The sequence below is a fragment of the Hesperophylax consimilis genome, chromosome 1 (genome assembly GCF_061612785.1).
Source record: "Hesperophylax consimilis isolate HC1 chromosome 1, BYU_Hcon_1.0, whole genome shotgun sequence".
In the NCBI taxonomy this organism is placed as follows: domain Eukaryota; kingdom Metazoa; phylum Arthropoda; class Insecta; order Trichoptera; family Limnephilidae; genus Hesperophylax; species Hesperophylax consimilis.
In genome coordinates, this window is record NC_142836.1 from 33,918,750 (window position 1) to 33,935,035 (window position 16,286).

The 16,286-nt window shown below is 35.1% G+C and overlaps 1 protein-coding gene across 1 annotated transcript in view; it reads right to left on the bottom strand.

Moving 5' to 3' along the window:
* Positions 1–14,662, bottom strand: part of Grip (Glutamate receptor interacting protein) — a 39,148-nt gene extending 24,486 nt beyond the window's left edge. The window contains exons 1-2 of the mRNA XM_089638050.1: positions 14,099–14,662; positions 1,499–1,708 (exon numbers count right to left, since the gene is read on the bottom strand). Coding sequence (XP_089494176.1) covers positions 1,499–1,708; positions 14,099–14,282 — 394 coding nt within the window. The 5' untranslated portion in view covers positions 14,283–14,662. The remainder of the gene's footprint in view (positions 1–1,498; positions 1,709–14,098) is intronic.
* Between the last annotated feature and the right edge of the window lie 1,624 nt (positions 14,663–16,286).

The following is a 16,286-nucleotide window of genomic DNA, read 5'->3' on the forward strand; positions in this document are numbered from 1 at the left end:
ATGAAAGGCGATTTTAAGCCCACTGTGCGCCGCCCCGGGAGAAATTTATTGGATAACCAACACATCTGCCATAGGTTACCCCAAGTGGTTCGATACGGCCGGTGATTTAGCAGGGGTGCTCGGGTTTATCGGGTGAGGTGTGTTCAGGATACACCTGCCCACCAACTGCGTGGCGTGTCAAATCGGGAGAGGCTGGTTTGGGGGATCCTTCGACCTCTTCAACCGGTTTCTCGACCCGTCGCACTTTGGACGGAATGGAAAAAAAACGCGAATTAAGTGGTTTTTGCATACGTTAATTTTTTTAATATTTATATTTTTTTTAGTGTAGTACAATAGTTTCTGCATTTTATGTGTTAATTTAAATATGTCAATAGGGCTTGATGGAAGTTTGGCAACGCTGCAAAGTGTGTCGTAAGTTGAATGTTCGGCATCGCGTTTTTCAGTTCATTCCTACGCGTGAGCAGAGACGGTTGTGTAATAAGTGACTTTTGGATATATTTACAAAAGTTTCTTATGGCTGACATTCCTCAAGGTATTCTTAATTTAATTTACAAAACTATATATCAATATATCATGTGTGTGAGATTTGAACTAACATCTAATTTTACACTATTTTTGGATTTTTTTGCTGTTAAAATGCATATTTCAATTAGCATTTAGAAACAAAACATCGTTTGTTCCCATTTATGAATATATAAGTATTTTAGACTGAAGTCTCACCTTTAATGTCATATATAAATTGTGATCATCTTTTGTCCTTCCTTGAACAATTTTGTTATTTTCAGGAAGGCCTATATGCATTCTCCGGAGAGAATTATTCGAGGCATTAAAAAAACGGGGTATATTAAATGCCACTTCTGCGAAATTAAAATAGTTTTTAACTAATTACGTAACACAAAAATACCACATAGCGGCAGGTTCTAACATTTTGAGCCCTACATTTTACAAAAACATTAAGAATTTTTCACTACAATTAATGACGAAATGGAGAAAAAGCCATTTATAATAATAAATTAATATTTTTACTTAAAAATCGTTATAATTCATTAATAAGATTAAAAAAAATATTGCACTAATATTTAGCCATCAAACAATTAATTCGTGTTTTTTCTTCATTCCGTCCACTGTGCGTCGCCTTGCGCCTCAGTGGGAGGTATATATTCATTCCTTCTCTCCTGGAATCACTGATACGATTCCTGCCCAACCCTCGTATCTTTTACCATCCCAGTGGGAGGGACATATTCATACGTCCGTCACTCCTGGATACATTGATCCCAAGATTCCTACCCAACCCTCATAACTTTTACCTACCCAGAACTTGCTATCCTCCCCTTCCTTAAAAAAGACTCTCCACGCAGCACCCCAAATATGACATAGGCCCTGAGGGAAATTATTTCACTTAGGGCCTCCCGTGTGGGGAGGTAAAAAAATGGGAGGTTAGTGTAAAAAAATGCTAAATTTAAAATACGTTCATTAGTAAGGGGGTCAGTGTCCTCACCATAGTTAGGGAGGTAGTACTCCACCTCCAGCGAGGCCCTCTCCTCCACGTTGTCCAGTAGCGCAAGCACCTCCTCGTTGGTGAGGCGCGCCGTGGCGATGCCGTTGATGCTGCAGATCCTGTCTCCCGGGGCGAACCTGTCCGCGTCCTGCGCTGAGGATTCTTTCTTGAAGCCGGCTATGGCGGGCAGCAGGCCTGGCTCTGAGCGTCCTGGAATATGACACAGGTTATTATCATTGATGCATTAACATAATCTATTTTCATTTAATTATTAATTTTCGGGAAATCGACAGTTTACATTTATTTCTGTTTGTACGTAAGTATTATATAGACAAAATATAACTAATTATGGATTTCCTCCTTGAGACTTTACCTCTACTGAGACAGCATAATAAGGAATAAGTAAATTAAATTTGTAAGAAAGGAATATGAATTCAAAAATTTATACAATACAAAAGATTATATGAAACTAAAAATTACAAAACAAAACATTTATCAATACATTTATAGCCATGGAGAGAGCTTGTAGATATAAATCAAATCGTAATAGAAATATAAACAATAGAGACATAACATTATTCACAAACCATCAGAGAAATATTATTTTATGGACCTCTTGTATTTGGTAAGTTCGCAACCGAAAATATCCACCTTGGATAATACGCTATTGTAATTATTGCATAGCCTGTTCAGGCAAGAATTCTGCTTAGTGTTCGTTTTGCATTGATCTACCCTGAACAGGACTGAAGAGCGTGTTGAACGCGCAGATACATTGAATTGAATCTTATTTAGCAACTCTGGGCATTGAATATTATTGCTAACTACTTTAGACAGGAATAGTGCATCCTTATGATGACTCAGTACACTCGGTGATTCAATTTTAAAGTATGAAGCACCTCTGCACAATTATTAAATCTTACAAATGACTTGTAACAAAGATATTTTAGGAATTTGTTTTTATTGCTTCGATTTTGTTTATGTGGATTTTATAAAATGGAGACCAAACAACTGATGCAAACTCCAGATGACTTCGTACATAGGCAAAGTAGAGTTGCTTAATGATATCGATGCTTTTAAAAAGTTTTTTGTTCTTATGATGAAGCCTAGCATTTTATTTTTAACATTTGATACTGATGTTGTTATTGTTCAAAGAATAATTAAATAATATTTTATTTTTATTTCTCGAAAAGGCAATGTGATGGCATTTTGAAACACTTAGATATAATTAATTTTGTTGGCAATAGGATATATAGTTCAAATCATGTTATAAATTGACACAATCGTTTAGAATTTTTATTGGCTTGTATAGCAGAGTATTTTACAACATTGATCAAATCATTAATATGTAAAATGAAAAACAATGGTCCGAGATGAGAACCCTGTTGGATCCCAGAGGAAATTTCATTGAAATCTGATTCGAAGCCCTTTATTGCTACTGCTCGTGATCCATTGAAGATGTAACCCAACGAAATAAATTATCACGTATACCTAATGATCGACGATGAATTCAGTAAGAAGAACGAGATTACTTTCCACATTTATGCCTTTTGTAAAACCATGTTGCTTTGTTGTTATACTGGACTTAGATATTTGTAAATATTTTTTTCCATTAATTTACTGAATATTGTTAGTTTTGAAATCGGATGATAGTTTTTAACATAATTTTTTCGCCATTTTTGTGGATTAGTGTTACATAAGCTCTTTTCCATATTTTAGGTATCGTGCCTTCGTTCATTGATTTTTATATATATAATGCAGAGAGTAATTAGCTGTTAAGTATGGGCGAATATCATCACACCCCGCGCTTGTGTTTATGTCAATAGCTTTTATTTCTTTTAAGACTATTTCTCGTGTGAATTTAACCATGGTGATATTTGTGTTTTCTGGTATGTCGAATGTAAGTAGGTTATTATCGTTTTTGTAAACTGGTTAGAAATATTTAATGAAAATATTACATTTTCTTGGCCATTTTCTGCTTTTTTATCATCTAGGTGCATCGTCCTTGGAAGGGAAGATTGTGTTTTTTTAATGTTATTTCAATGATTCCAGAAGAGTTTAGGATTACCATTCATGTTACTTTCAACAGTATGTATATAATTCATGTAGAGTTGTTGTGCAATTCGGTTTTCTCTCTTTGATCTTAAGATTGAAAAAGTTTGGTGGTCACGTGGATTTTAAAATTTTGTAATTTTTTTTTACGATATTTATTTTTTTCTTTAATTATTTTTATAAGATATGATGTATACTATGGTGGATAGTTACAATTTTTTGCCGGTTTAGTTGGTACATAATTTATTTTAATATTGTTCAATATGTTGTGGAAGGCGTCACTTGCTGGTTGAGTATTCAAATGGTTTAGTTTATGATCCCAATCAATTTCGTTTTGTGTCTATTATTGAATAATCCGCTTTTCTGAATTGTAATATTTGCTTTGTGTTAGTTTTTATTTTTTTTAGTAAGAATCGAGATTAGCAGTGTTTTATGATAAACATCTTCTGGTACTAATGAGATATTGTTGTGCATAATTTTCAGTAGTATGTTGCTTACAGCTGAGTCAAGAATGCGATTATTTATGAGTATATTATTACTTTGAGAGTTATATTGTTTCAGATTATTAAATATAAAAATTCCATAAGGTTCGAGTGGGCGGGATTTAATGAGTTGATGGATTCGGTGTACATAGAGTCACCATTTTCATTTATTGGTGACCAATGTAAGTGAGGTAGATGTTAATCTCCTACCATAATGAAACTTTTATTATTGTTATCTGTGATAATTTGTGATGCTTTGTTTGTGTGTGACGTAATATTTATGAGGTGTTTATTATCTGGTGGGATATATGAAGTGCATATGTGAATTTATTTTACCAAGAAGTGAAATAGTTACCCATATGTCTTCCGCTTCAAAGCCACATTCTATTTTTTGATCAGAAATTAATTTACTTTTGACTGAAATTAAAACTCAACCACCGCGATTCTGATTGCTAATAATATGATTATTATCCACTAGTTAAAATTATAGTGAAGGAAATCTGAAGTCTTAGTGAAAAGCTGTATTCAAGAAAGTTGTCTACTTATAATATGTTATGTAGCTGCAGAAAGGCGTATTTTGTAACATTGTTTTGGCAAATGTGAAATCGTACAGAATTGTGATCTATTGTGTCAACAATGTCCAAATGTTTGTGGATCATAAGCGTTTGCTTCTGTGATAGTCTGATTATATTAAAATTCTGATAATCCGTTTGATAGCCGAGTTGACAAATGCGTCAGGTTACCACCTAGACGTCGTGTGTTCAATTCCGCAAAGTCCTCAATTTTGACACAAGCAACATTTTCCATTATATAATGATAGTAGGAGTTTTAAAATATTGTCAGCGTTACAAATAATTGAAACCATAATATTATTAATTTAGCAAACCGACTAAATTATTACGGGGTCAAAAGTTTTAAAAATAAAAAATCACAACATTTACAATTTGGGAGTTGCGTTTGGGTACCGCCAATCCGCGAACCATTTATTGGATAACAAACACCTCTGCCATAGGTCACCCCAAGTGGTTCGCTACGGGCTGGCTTGTGATTTAGCAGGGGTGCCCGGGTTCATCGTGTGAAGTGTGTTCAGGATGCCACCAGCTGCATTGCGTGCCATATCGGTAGAGGCTGGTTCGGGGAGATCCTTTGACCTCTCGACCCGTCGCTTCGCGCCGTAGTGGGAGGGATATATTCATAAGTTCTTCACTCCAGGAATCACTGATCCCTAGATTCCTACCCAACCCTCTTACCTTTTACCATCCCAGAACTTCCTTTCCTTAAAAAAGACCCTCCCAAATAGCATCCCAAAAGATGACATAGGCCTGCTGTGTGGGGTTAACGCAAAAAAATGACAGTTTTTTTCTCAGGAACATGAAGAAAAAATAAATCTCTTAATTTGTGAAACAAATAGCTTCTTTGAAGAATATTTGTCATCCTATTCAATCCTTGTTCGACCGACAAATACCGTTATTACATATAATGTCATATCCAGTTTCGGCTGTTTTGCTTGGACTGGGTTCCATTATAATTTTTAGGTTTTTTAATGTTATCTTTATTTTTATGAACGTTACACTGTAAATGAATATTTATAATGAAACAATTGTTTGTGTGATAGTTTTTTCTTTGCTAATTAAAAATAACACTTTGAGGCTAGATAATAAAAACCAAATAAAAAAACTGTTTACAGAATCAAATAATTATTTAAGGTGTTATCAAGCATAAAATATGGTCTAGATGTGAAACAAAGGTGCGGTGCTGAAAAGGTTAATGAATGTATTGATATTAACATGTTCATTACCTTGCATTCGCGTTAGCGGGAAATGAGTGGCGACTAATATATTACTAATATATTCATATTTTGTAATATCTAAAATATAATAATTCCTGCTGGTAACGACTCTCCAGATTGGACACCAAATGAGTTCCAAAAACGACGTTTTCATTTCCCATGCGATTTAAAAAAATCACATATTGCTAAATAACAGAATGTAAAATAAACTTTTGTAGTTTTACTTCCGGTAAATACCGGATATCGCAGTCAGCTGAACCATTACAAAAAACATCTTGGTCATTAAATCTATTTTCATAAATTTAACATCCAGGACTGAATGATTTTCATGATTATTATCGATGGTGCCAGATAGAAGGCGAATTTAAATATGCTTAGTTAATGAAAAATAAACCATAAATCAATAAAATACTATTGTTAAAAATAAAATATATTTTTATTTGTGCTTATTATTTGCCTATATAAATCGCAATTTTCATACGCATATCCTGATGAAGGAACCATTGTTTCTGAAATGTGTTGATAATTTTTAATAAAATATTTGCTTACAAAGTTTATTATTTTCATTTAATTGAGATGGTGACCGGATGACTCATCAAAATGACAATTCAACACACCTTTAAAAAGTGATATAAAGTCATAAAAAGTGATGAAACAAAAACTAGATTTAATAGGTTACGTAGGTTAGGTTTATATGTTAGTTTTTTCATTACTTTATTTCACTTTTCAAAGGTGTGCTGAATTGTCATTGTGTTGAGTTAGCATGTTATCTTAATTGATAAATCAAAAGTTTTACTTCCAATTTCCAGAGAAAGACAATCGTTCAGAATCGAAACTTGTAATGGCTTCCTTGGTCATACCTGAATAACCAGGTTCTTCCCAACCTTCCACTTCCAAGTCCAATTCTCCCCTCTCCTTCCTCCAGCCTCGAAACAAATAGCATAGAATAAAGAAGAAAACTGTAGAAGTGCTTTTAATACAAATTTTGTGTGCCACTGACTAGGGCTTATATTTGGATATCGAAACACGCCCACAAGACACTTCTTATGTTATTTTTATTCTATGCCATAATTCCACTGGCTTTGGCCACGTTGGAACAATTTGTACGGTATCGTATCACATGATAATGTGATATTCAATAATATTATTTTAAATAATTAAATTAGGGGTCCCAGTCTGGAAATTTGATAAATCTATGAAACTGAATAACAGACCGTCTCATGAATGAATGCCAAAAGAACGTAATTTTTTTATTTATGTCGGACAGGAAGTCCGCTTGGATTCGGAAATAGATTCTGAGCCATACCCTGTAGTTAAATTATAAAAGATTTATGTGACTTTTCTGGATCCATAAAATTTCCCACTTTTCGGAAACATCGCGTATTATTTTTAATGCTGTTTTCACTTTTTTTATTACGCCTAATACTCTGATTATCGGTGCTAGATTTATCTATGACGAATCTGGAAACTAGAAATGGGGCGTTCCTGACGGGGTGGATTAATCATTTTCATAAATTTCTTCTTCAAACACAAAGGTCACGTGATTATTTTAATATTTTTTCTGCATCGTTTTTAGTTTAACACAAGCGCAGATCCATCAAATCCGTGAAAAAACATCGGGATTCTGTAATTGTGGGATTTGTGTAGCTGAAAGTATTTATAAACATTTATTGAAAGTATTTAAATACATTTTTTGAAAGAATTTACAAACATATATTGAAAGTATTTATAAAAAATTATTGAAAGTATTTATAAACATTTTTTGAAAGTATTTATAAACATTTATTGAAAGTATTTATAAAATATAGGATCATTGTCTATCAAAAACAAATATGGTCAATTTACTTTAAATATGAGAAGAGCTCAGTTGGAATCCAATAAAAAGGAGACTGCCATAAAACGTGTTAATTTTTATACATAAAATTATGAATAACCAAATGCCAAAATACTTAGTTTTTAATAAAAGTATGTATAAAAGTAAGTATGCATAATAATAGAATAAGATTGCCGCATATGAGATAAAACAGAGTCACAAAACTGCTAGTATAGATCAAATGTTTGAAAATCTGAAAAATGAAGGTAAATTAATGAATTCAAAAAAATTTGTTATGCTTACTGTAAAAAATATAATTTTATAAGCAATGAAAATGTCGCATTAATTCGCAGAATGCGTAACCACCAAATGTAAAATTTTACAGGAGGCACAAAAAACCTCGTAGTGAAAAAAAATGAAAGACGGCTCATTCTTTTTATTTATGTTTCGAACATATAATATATTTGGAAATTTATTTTCAATCATTAAACTTTTGTAAGTTAAGGCTTTCTATTTCAAATCGGAGTTAGGAAGTTTACATAAAAACCGAGAATGGAGATACGTATTTTACAAAAGATACATACTTTTCTGCGAACAGTTTTATGAACAACCGAGCGGAAAATTTGGGAGATAGGAATTTTTCATTCACAAAATAAAACACAACAATGTATGTGTATGTCGAGGCAGTCTATTTAGATGCATTTTAATGATTTTAATGATGCGGAAGGTTATCGTTAAAGGAGTGGTAATCCTTTTCTAATGTCTGTTTTAAGTCTTGTAAATGCTGGTACTTTTCCTTCCTTAAGGGATTAAATCTGACTCTCAAGTGAAATCTTCAAACTCTGGAGATCATTACAAATTCGGCGACGGTTTTGTGCTGGGTGAGATCTACACTGACCGGGAGTAGTCGTGTCAGAGATGCTCGTTAAGTGACGCTTGGGGTTGATGAAGGAGATTGTAGAAGAATTTGATCTGACATTGTCGATCACCCTTGTTGTCCTGTAGAAATAAAACTGATGTACTTACTAGGGTTTGCAAGACCCGGGCAAAGAGTAGCCATGACAGGAAACGTTATGAAAGAGACTCATCAGAGTGTGAAGATAGGTGGGAGAGACTTTAAAGTGGAACTGGTGAGCAAAAATGTGCTTTAAGCGTAGAAACTCTTCATGCTCAGCATCACTTTGGAGTAAAGTGAACGCTTCATCTTGCCCGGCTGGTCGATCCCGAGGCGAGAAGAAAGGACGTCGATAGATGCGTGTGTTCCTGCGTACAATGCAGGACAATTGACCCTCCACCATCATCCCATGAAGCGGGTAATCTTAATGTTGTGACAACCTGGAGTCGCTTGGCAGTTGATGTTACTCATTTCGGTAGGAAATGTTTACTCACATTTATCGATTGCGGTCCAAGTAGATTTGCCGTGTGGCGGGAAATCGAGTCAGGTAATGCAGCTTCGATTATCAGACATTTGGAAGAAGTGTTTCGGGAAAGAGGCCCGCCTAAAGTAGTTCTCATGGACAATGGTACTGCATTTTGTTCCTACAGTGTAACAGATAAGTGTAAGAGATGGAATGTTCGTCAAAGATTTTGCGCGGCATACCGACCAGCTGGAAACGGTATAGTTGAACGACATCATCAAACAATAAAGAGAACTGCAGCCAGAAGTGGAAGCGATCCCCTGCAGGCAGTGTTTCGGTACAATCTTTGTCTGCAAAAAGTCAGGATGATCGAGGTATTGCACTGTCTAGTATAGTTCACACTTACTCGTGGAGACACCCTTCTACGCAAGTGAATATAGAAGAGGAAGTATTGACTGAGCTCTAAGTGGGCGATCTTCTTGCGGTTAAGCCAGTAGATGGGAGATGCACATCGTGCATGGAAGGGTGACAGGACTTACTTCAGTCAACAACATCGAAGTAGATGGCATACCAAGACATGTGCTTGACCCGCGGAAGATGCCTGACAGAGAACGGACTGTGCCTGAGGAGAGAAGAGATGGAATTGCCGCACGTTCCACCGTAAATATTTTGGGTTTGTTTGAAGAGGACAGTTAAGAACCGGATCCGAATATGCATCAGGAGGAGATCCACTTGCAAAGAGATGGTGACCTTGAAGAAGAGATAATCACAGAACAAGGACCTATTAGGCAGGACGCGAAGGGCTCCGGGTTAGTAAAATCAATTCGTGCAGTGATGATGACATCAGGAGGGCGTGTGGTGATAAGCAGGTACCACTGTAAAAGCGGTGAACGCAACCGCAGAGGCACATAAAACAAGAGATCTACGGCAGAGCGTCACACGGTGCAGAAGACGTCAGTTTAGACTACAGATACAAAACACTATTCGTGACTTCACAATTAAAATTAAGGTTATAAAATGTTCAAAATTGATTAATCAACTTATCTCAGTTAATTTCACGGTAAAACTATTACACCGTAAATAAATTTCCTCAGTCAAAAACACAACAAGCGTGCACGGCTCACCGGCCAATACTGAATTAAGGAGTTACGAAGTATTCGCGAGTAAAAATGGCACCATAATTTTACGCAGTTTCCTAATTTGTGTTTATCTAAAAGGTCATTTTTTTTTTAAATTTTCGAGTTTTACTAGTCGATGCGGGTCTAATTTTAACACCAGATGGCATTAAAAACGTATTTTCGAAAAATTTGGAGTTACGCAGTCTACGAATTAATGCGACTAATGTAACCATGTATGTCTTAGTATATATAAGTAAAATGTAATGTAAACTAACGATAAAAAATTGTAAATATATATTTTTTGTTGACAAATGATTAGAGAGACGATCAAAACTGTTCGAATGAATATCGTTAGTAAACTTTAGTAATCATTAGTGTTTCAAATTTAGATCTGTTAAAAATGTATTCAAAAGAAATAAACATTTCAAGCATGCAATTATTTTAATAATTTATTTTTATTTATATTAACACCACGCAATTGGTGGGCAGACGCATCTACTAAGTCATTAAACGTAGCGAATCACTTGGGGTGACGGAGGTGTTGGTTATCCAATGAGTGGTTTCCAGGGCTACAGGTTAACAGGGCTATAAAAATAGCTGGTACTAGACAAGAGTCAGAATAATAGAAGAGTATGTATGAGACGATGTATGAATGTGTATGAGGCAAGAAGTGTGTGCCAAGACCGAGTTGTTTGGCGGTCCGTCCTCTCTGCCTACCCCTGCGGGGGATAGGCGTGACGGTTAGTTAGTTAGTTAGTTGGTACTAGACTGTTTGTTCTGATCATTTTTTTTTTAACTTGGATGAAAAACTTTTAAAATTAAATTTGATTTCTCTTTTTCGTATGGTATTTTTCAGCCATTGGTTAGCTGCGAGAATCGTTCCTCGAAGAAATTTCTTGAAGTGGATATTCTACACACCTGTACAGGTACCCAATGAAGAGTCAGGCACATAACTGGAACCAAACTAGCATGAGTAGGTACGTAGGTATGCTCCAAATTACCGTTTGTTCTAAATATTTAAGGTACTATTACAAAGAATACGTTGAGATGCACTGATTCCTGTGTTTTAAATAGACTGAAGTGATCACGAAGTGCAACACTAATTAGAATTCCTCTTAGTAAAAGCTCGCACGGTTACATTAACCAGATTAAAAGGAAGTGGTATATTTCTGGATCATTATGGCTTTAAGTGTCAGCTTCATTGCAGATATACAGGGTTTTCCAATAAGAGGTGTTATTTTGAATATCCCGCTATTTCGGTAGATGTTACTTTTGAAGCTGTCATTTTTTAACACTTGACAAGTAGAAACTACGCCATTAACAAAAACGGAATTATACACGCTTCAACAACGCATTGAAATTATTAAAATTCACTTGAGAGAATCAAATGCAAATCATCTTGAGTGATGAGGCCCATTTCCACCTCGGTGGCTTCGTCAACAAGCAAAATTGTCGCATCTGGGGCTCGGAAAACCCAAGAATTATTGTTGAAAAGCCTTTTTATCCTCAAAGTGTGACTGTTTGGTGCGGTTTATGGTCCGGCAGAGTCATTGGACCTTACTTTCTCGAAAATGAGGCTTGAGCAACAGTTACGGTGAATGGATTGCGCTATTGAGAGATGATTAATGATTTTTTATGGCCGGAATTGGATAGTATTGATCTGGACAACGTTTACTTTCAACAAGACGGCGCTACGTGCCAAACAAGCAACGAAACGATTGATCTTTTACGATTGAATATTAAAATAACACCTCTTATTGGAAAACCCTGTAGTGCTTGGGCATGTGCGCCTATTATTCAGGAAGGATCAATAAACATGTTTATATTATATTTGCGAAAATAATCACATCTGTTTCTCTAGCTTATTTCTGTTAACTTATTTTTTTTATCTATCTGCCATATCAAAATCATGTGGTTAAATACCGATCGTTAAAATTTTTAAATGTTAACATTTCAAAGCGATATGCACCAATATTATGAATGTATTTATTGGATCCACACCAATAAAAATAGTTTGAAGAATTTATGTTTTTTCCCCGCGCCATAATAGTTTATTTTGTTAATTGATTGATAATCTCATTTAAATTAACTCCACTGATGTAGAGAACATTCTTAGTTTGGGTAGGATCCGTTCTCAGTAGTCAACAAATAGGTCACTAATACTGAGAACAAAGGATGGTTAAGTGTTGAAATCATTTGTAAGAAATAGAAAATTAGTAATCCACTGGTATTCATTTTTTAAGAACACTTAAACATAATTTTTTTTTTTTCTAAATTTTTAATTTTTTTATGTAATACCGCAGAAGAGTCCCATCTGCTCCCAACCATCTGGAGCCAGTGAGACTATGGCATCCCCAATTGGGGTTGTTGTGAGGCTGTAGGTAGTGGGGTTTGGATGGAGATGGGGAAGAGGAAGGTGGGGAAGTTCCTGGCTATTCAGATCTGGTCACCAAACGCGGCCAAAACCATTTTAAGCAACGTTTCGCTTCCACTCTGAAACGTGCCGCAAATATACTAAATATTATTTAAAATTAGTATTTTGTGAAATAACTCAAATTAATCAAGTGAAATTTATTTGCGCACGCCGGGATTCGAACTAGCGACCTCCGGCTTGCTAGTCGAGAAATTTACACCTCGACCACGGAGGCCATCAAAAGAGTATTTTTTGTAAATAACATTTTAATTGTATTTTATGTTAAAGATATTTATCTAATCCATCAAGAAAAAATAAACGGTTTTGTATAAACAAGAAAACAACGTTATCCGTGTATATCCAATTTTTCATTTTAGTAAGCAACCCACATCGCGTAAAACTTTTATGTGGAGATTTGTTGCAGTAATAATCTACGAGTTTGAAATTGTGTCGCAGTTTTCATGAAATTATTTTTCATGAACGGCTTTATTTCTGTACAACCCATTTTCAAAGATCTATTCTTTTTAGGTACTCGAAAGAGTTTTTCTTCAGTTGCAATTTTGAAAATACACTTAAATTGAACCAGAGTTACAATCACGAAGACTCCAAGACATACCCACAACTATTAACGTATTAATTATACACAAGTGTAAGTGGTATTTTTGAAGATTTGATAACAACAAAAGAGTCACACATGACTTGTCTGAAAAACAATATTTTATAGATTTATTCAGCTTGCAATTCGCAATTAAAGACCACATTTTTGTAATAATTTCAAACTAGAATTTTGTTTACAATTGTTCGTTTTGTATTCATCCAATTCGAATAGGACGCAAGAGCACGCGGAGTGAATAGGTGCAATAAACTGAATTTTATTTAGCAACTTCAGGCATTGAATATTATCGTAGAAGAATGATGCGTCTATGTGATGCCTTCATCAGATTATCTTTATAATGGAACGTATTAGTAAATTAGTTTCATAATTCAAGTTTTCCACAAAATTTACGATACCTCTGAACAAAACTAGGTCAAATTTTACTTACAATTACCAATTGTTTCTATTTGTCATTTAGCAGATTTTCGCGTATTTATGAACTTAATATTAAATAGTACTATTTTCCATAATCACAATTGCAAGAATTTGTTACTTGTTGTCATTAAGTTGAATCTAAAGTTTTTTTAAAATGCGTATTAAAAACGGCAGTCGTAGGTAAACATTTACCCAAAACTACCTACTGCAATACTACAAATTTGTCTACTTCGAGCATATCCTACCCACCTATTTTACTTTTAACATGTCGATCTGATAATAGGCAGAGTAAAAGTATATACACATAATGTAGGTCATTGACGTATTTAATCGTATTTGTCTGATGTCTGGTTAGAGGAAAGCTTTCTGGACTCACAAGAGCCTAATGGCAGATTTCCTCGTCGTATTTTTAAGATTTAACGTAATATTATTCATTAAGAAAAGTTAGTCGAAGTTTCTACTTGCTTATCAAATTTTCTGCCAAGTTAAACAAACTTAAAAGATCGTTGAACTAATCTAAAGTATTTAAAAGACGGTGAAGTTCTTACGTCGTTGGTGTCTCTTGACCCTGTTGGCTCCCAGCACCGGAGTTTGCGGAGTCTTGGGTGGCTTGTTTCTAACCGGGTTATTGTTTGTGTTGGCTCTGGGAGTCTCCTCGCCAGGCCCTGCAGCCCCAGCCCCCGCCCTGGGGCTCCGCAGCCGCAAGGTGGGGAACTTGAAAGAGGAAAACATGGCGAACTCTCCGCACCTGACTGACCCGCTGTCACCTCATTCAACCACACTTTAAATTCACTACACACTTAATTTAACTCAATTTGTACACATTGTTTTAATTTTATTAACAAGTTTTGATTGTTTGCGCACGTGTGACCACTGAAACTCAAAACATTGGTCTCTCCCATTCGAGCGGTGACTTTACATTATTTGTTTTTGTGCTTTTCTTGCGAGCTTCCGGATTTAGCTCCATCGCGGGTTGCCGTGGACACTTTTCTGCACTTTGGCCAGTTTTCGCGGGTGACAGTCGATTTATGGAGGATTTAGTTTATCAAAAGTATCGCGAGACATGTCGATGATTGAAATATTCCGTACGGCGACTAGAACCGAAGTCTACGTCAGACTTTCTAGTGTGTGTTGTTTTTTGTTCGAGTTTCTGGACAGACATGCGCCTCAGGTTGGGAGAGGAAGTAAATTTAGATCACGAGAGGGCCAGTGGGAGGTGGGAGGGAGAGGGGGGGAGGGGGACCACGACGCCCCTGTTTCTTTAAGATCGTTAGGTGACAGCAATTAACTGAGTATTCATTTACTGTATTTCAAAGGTTCAAGACTATTAGAGAATTAAAGGGTTACGACAATCTATGCCTCTTCTTAATTTCGACGAGAAGACAACAGTTTTAGATTGAACCTAACGACAGTTATATACAGGTACACTAATTGCTAAGTACAGTGTATTGCGGCATCTATTGTGTAGTACGAATATTTACACAGCGCCCTTGAGGTGATTTTTCACTAAGACGGGGCTATACAAGTTATCCTTTTAATTTTTCCGACTTTATGTCCGGATTAAATCTTCCTCACAGGAAAAACTAAACCCTTCCACACACTTTTCCACAAATGATCATCTAGTCAATCCACATTATGCAAGTGCAATATATAAGCATACAAATACAAAACAATACAAGAACAACACGTCAAATCACTAGAGATCAAATGGGAAAATAATTCACCGACTCCAGATATTTTCATACCAGAGGGTTCAGCTCGGTAGAACTTCTAATTGGACCTATAAATCCTACTGATCCCTCAATAAAAATATTAAAAAAATCTTTCGTAATCCTACATGTATTTAAAATGACTGATTTTTGCATTTTTATATATAAATTCTTTTACAGATCTAATACGCCTAAATTTTGAATGAGAGAGCCAGGTATAATGCCAGTAGCCGAAATAATAAATGGTAATATTTTTATAGTCTGAGAATGCCAAATTATTTTAATCTCATTTCCTAAATCTGTATATTTTCATATTTTTTGAGAAAGAGATTTTTTAATATTACAGAAATTAGGAATAGCGACATCAATGATATAATAAGTTATTTTTTTAATTTTGTCATGTAAAACTATATCGGGTCTATTATGACTGATCGTTCGGTCTGTTAGTATAGTTTTATGATAATATATTTTATAAAATACATTTTATAATTATTTCAATAATTTATAACGCCACTAAATATTTGAAACCACGTTTACCATAAATTAAGTAGGTAGGTATATTAAAGTAGTAGATATATTAGATAGCCATCTAGTTTGAATAATTTTCGAAATACGAGAGTCATTGACCATTGCCCTTGAGTAAGAAGAGAAATGACTAACACCGCAGACAAATGAATAAACTATTTATGTAGGCACCTCCGTACGTCAGATAGTGAAGGGAATACTCAAAATATGATTTTCGAAGTGATCAACAATTTTGAGAAGGAAACATTTTACAAAATTTATTGACGTGGCAGCCGTGAATGACGTTACAATATGTATAGACGCGCTGTAGAAATATCAAAGTGGCAAGCAAAAAGTACGTCAATTGTAGTGCTTTCGATTTCGTAGTTTTAGTACTAAACTGTCAATCGTCGCGTAAGGTCGTGTGCTACCTCTAAGAAAAATGAACTAAAAATTGCGATATTGTCCACATGTGTGTCGTGAGAAAGTGTTTTAATTACTTGGCAAACGCTAATAAAAATCA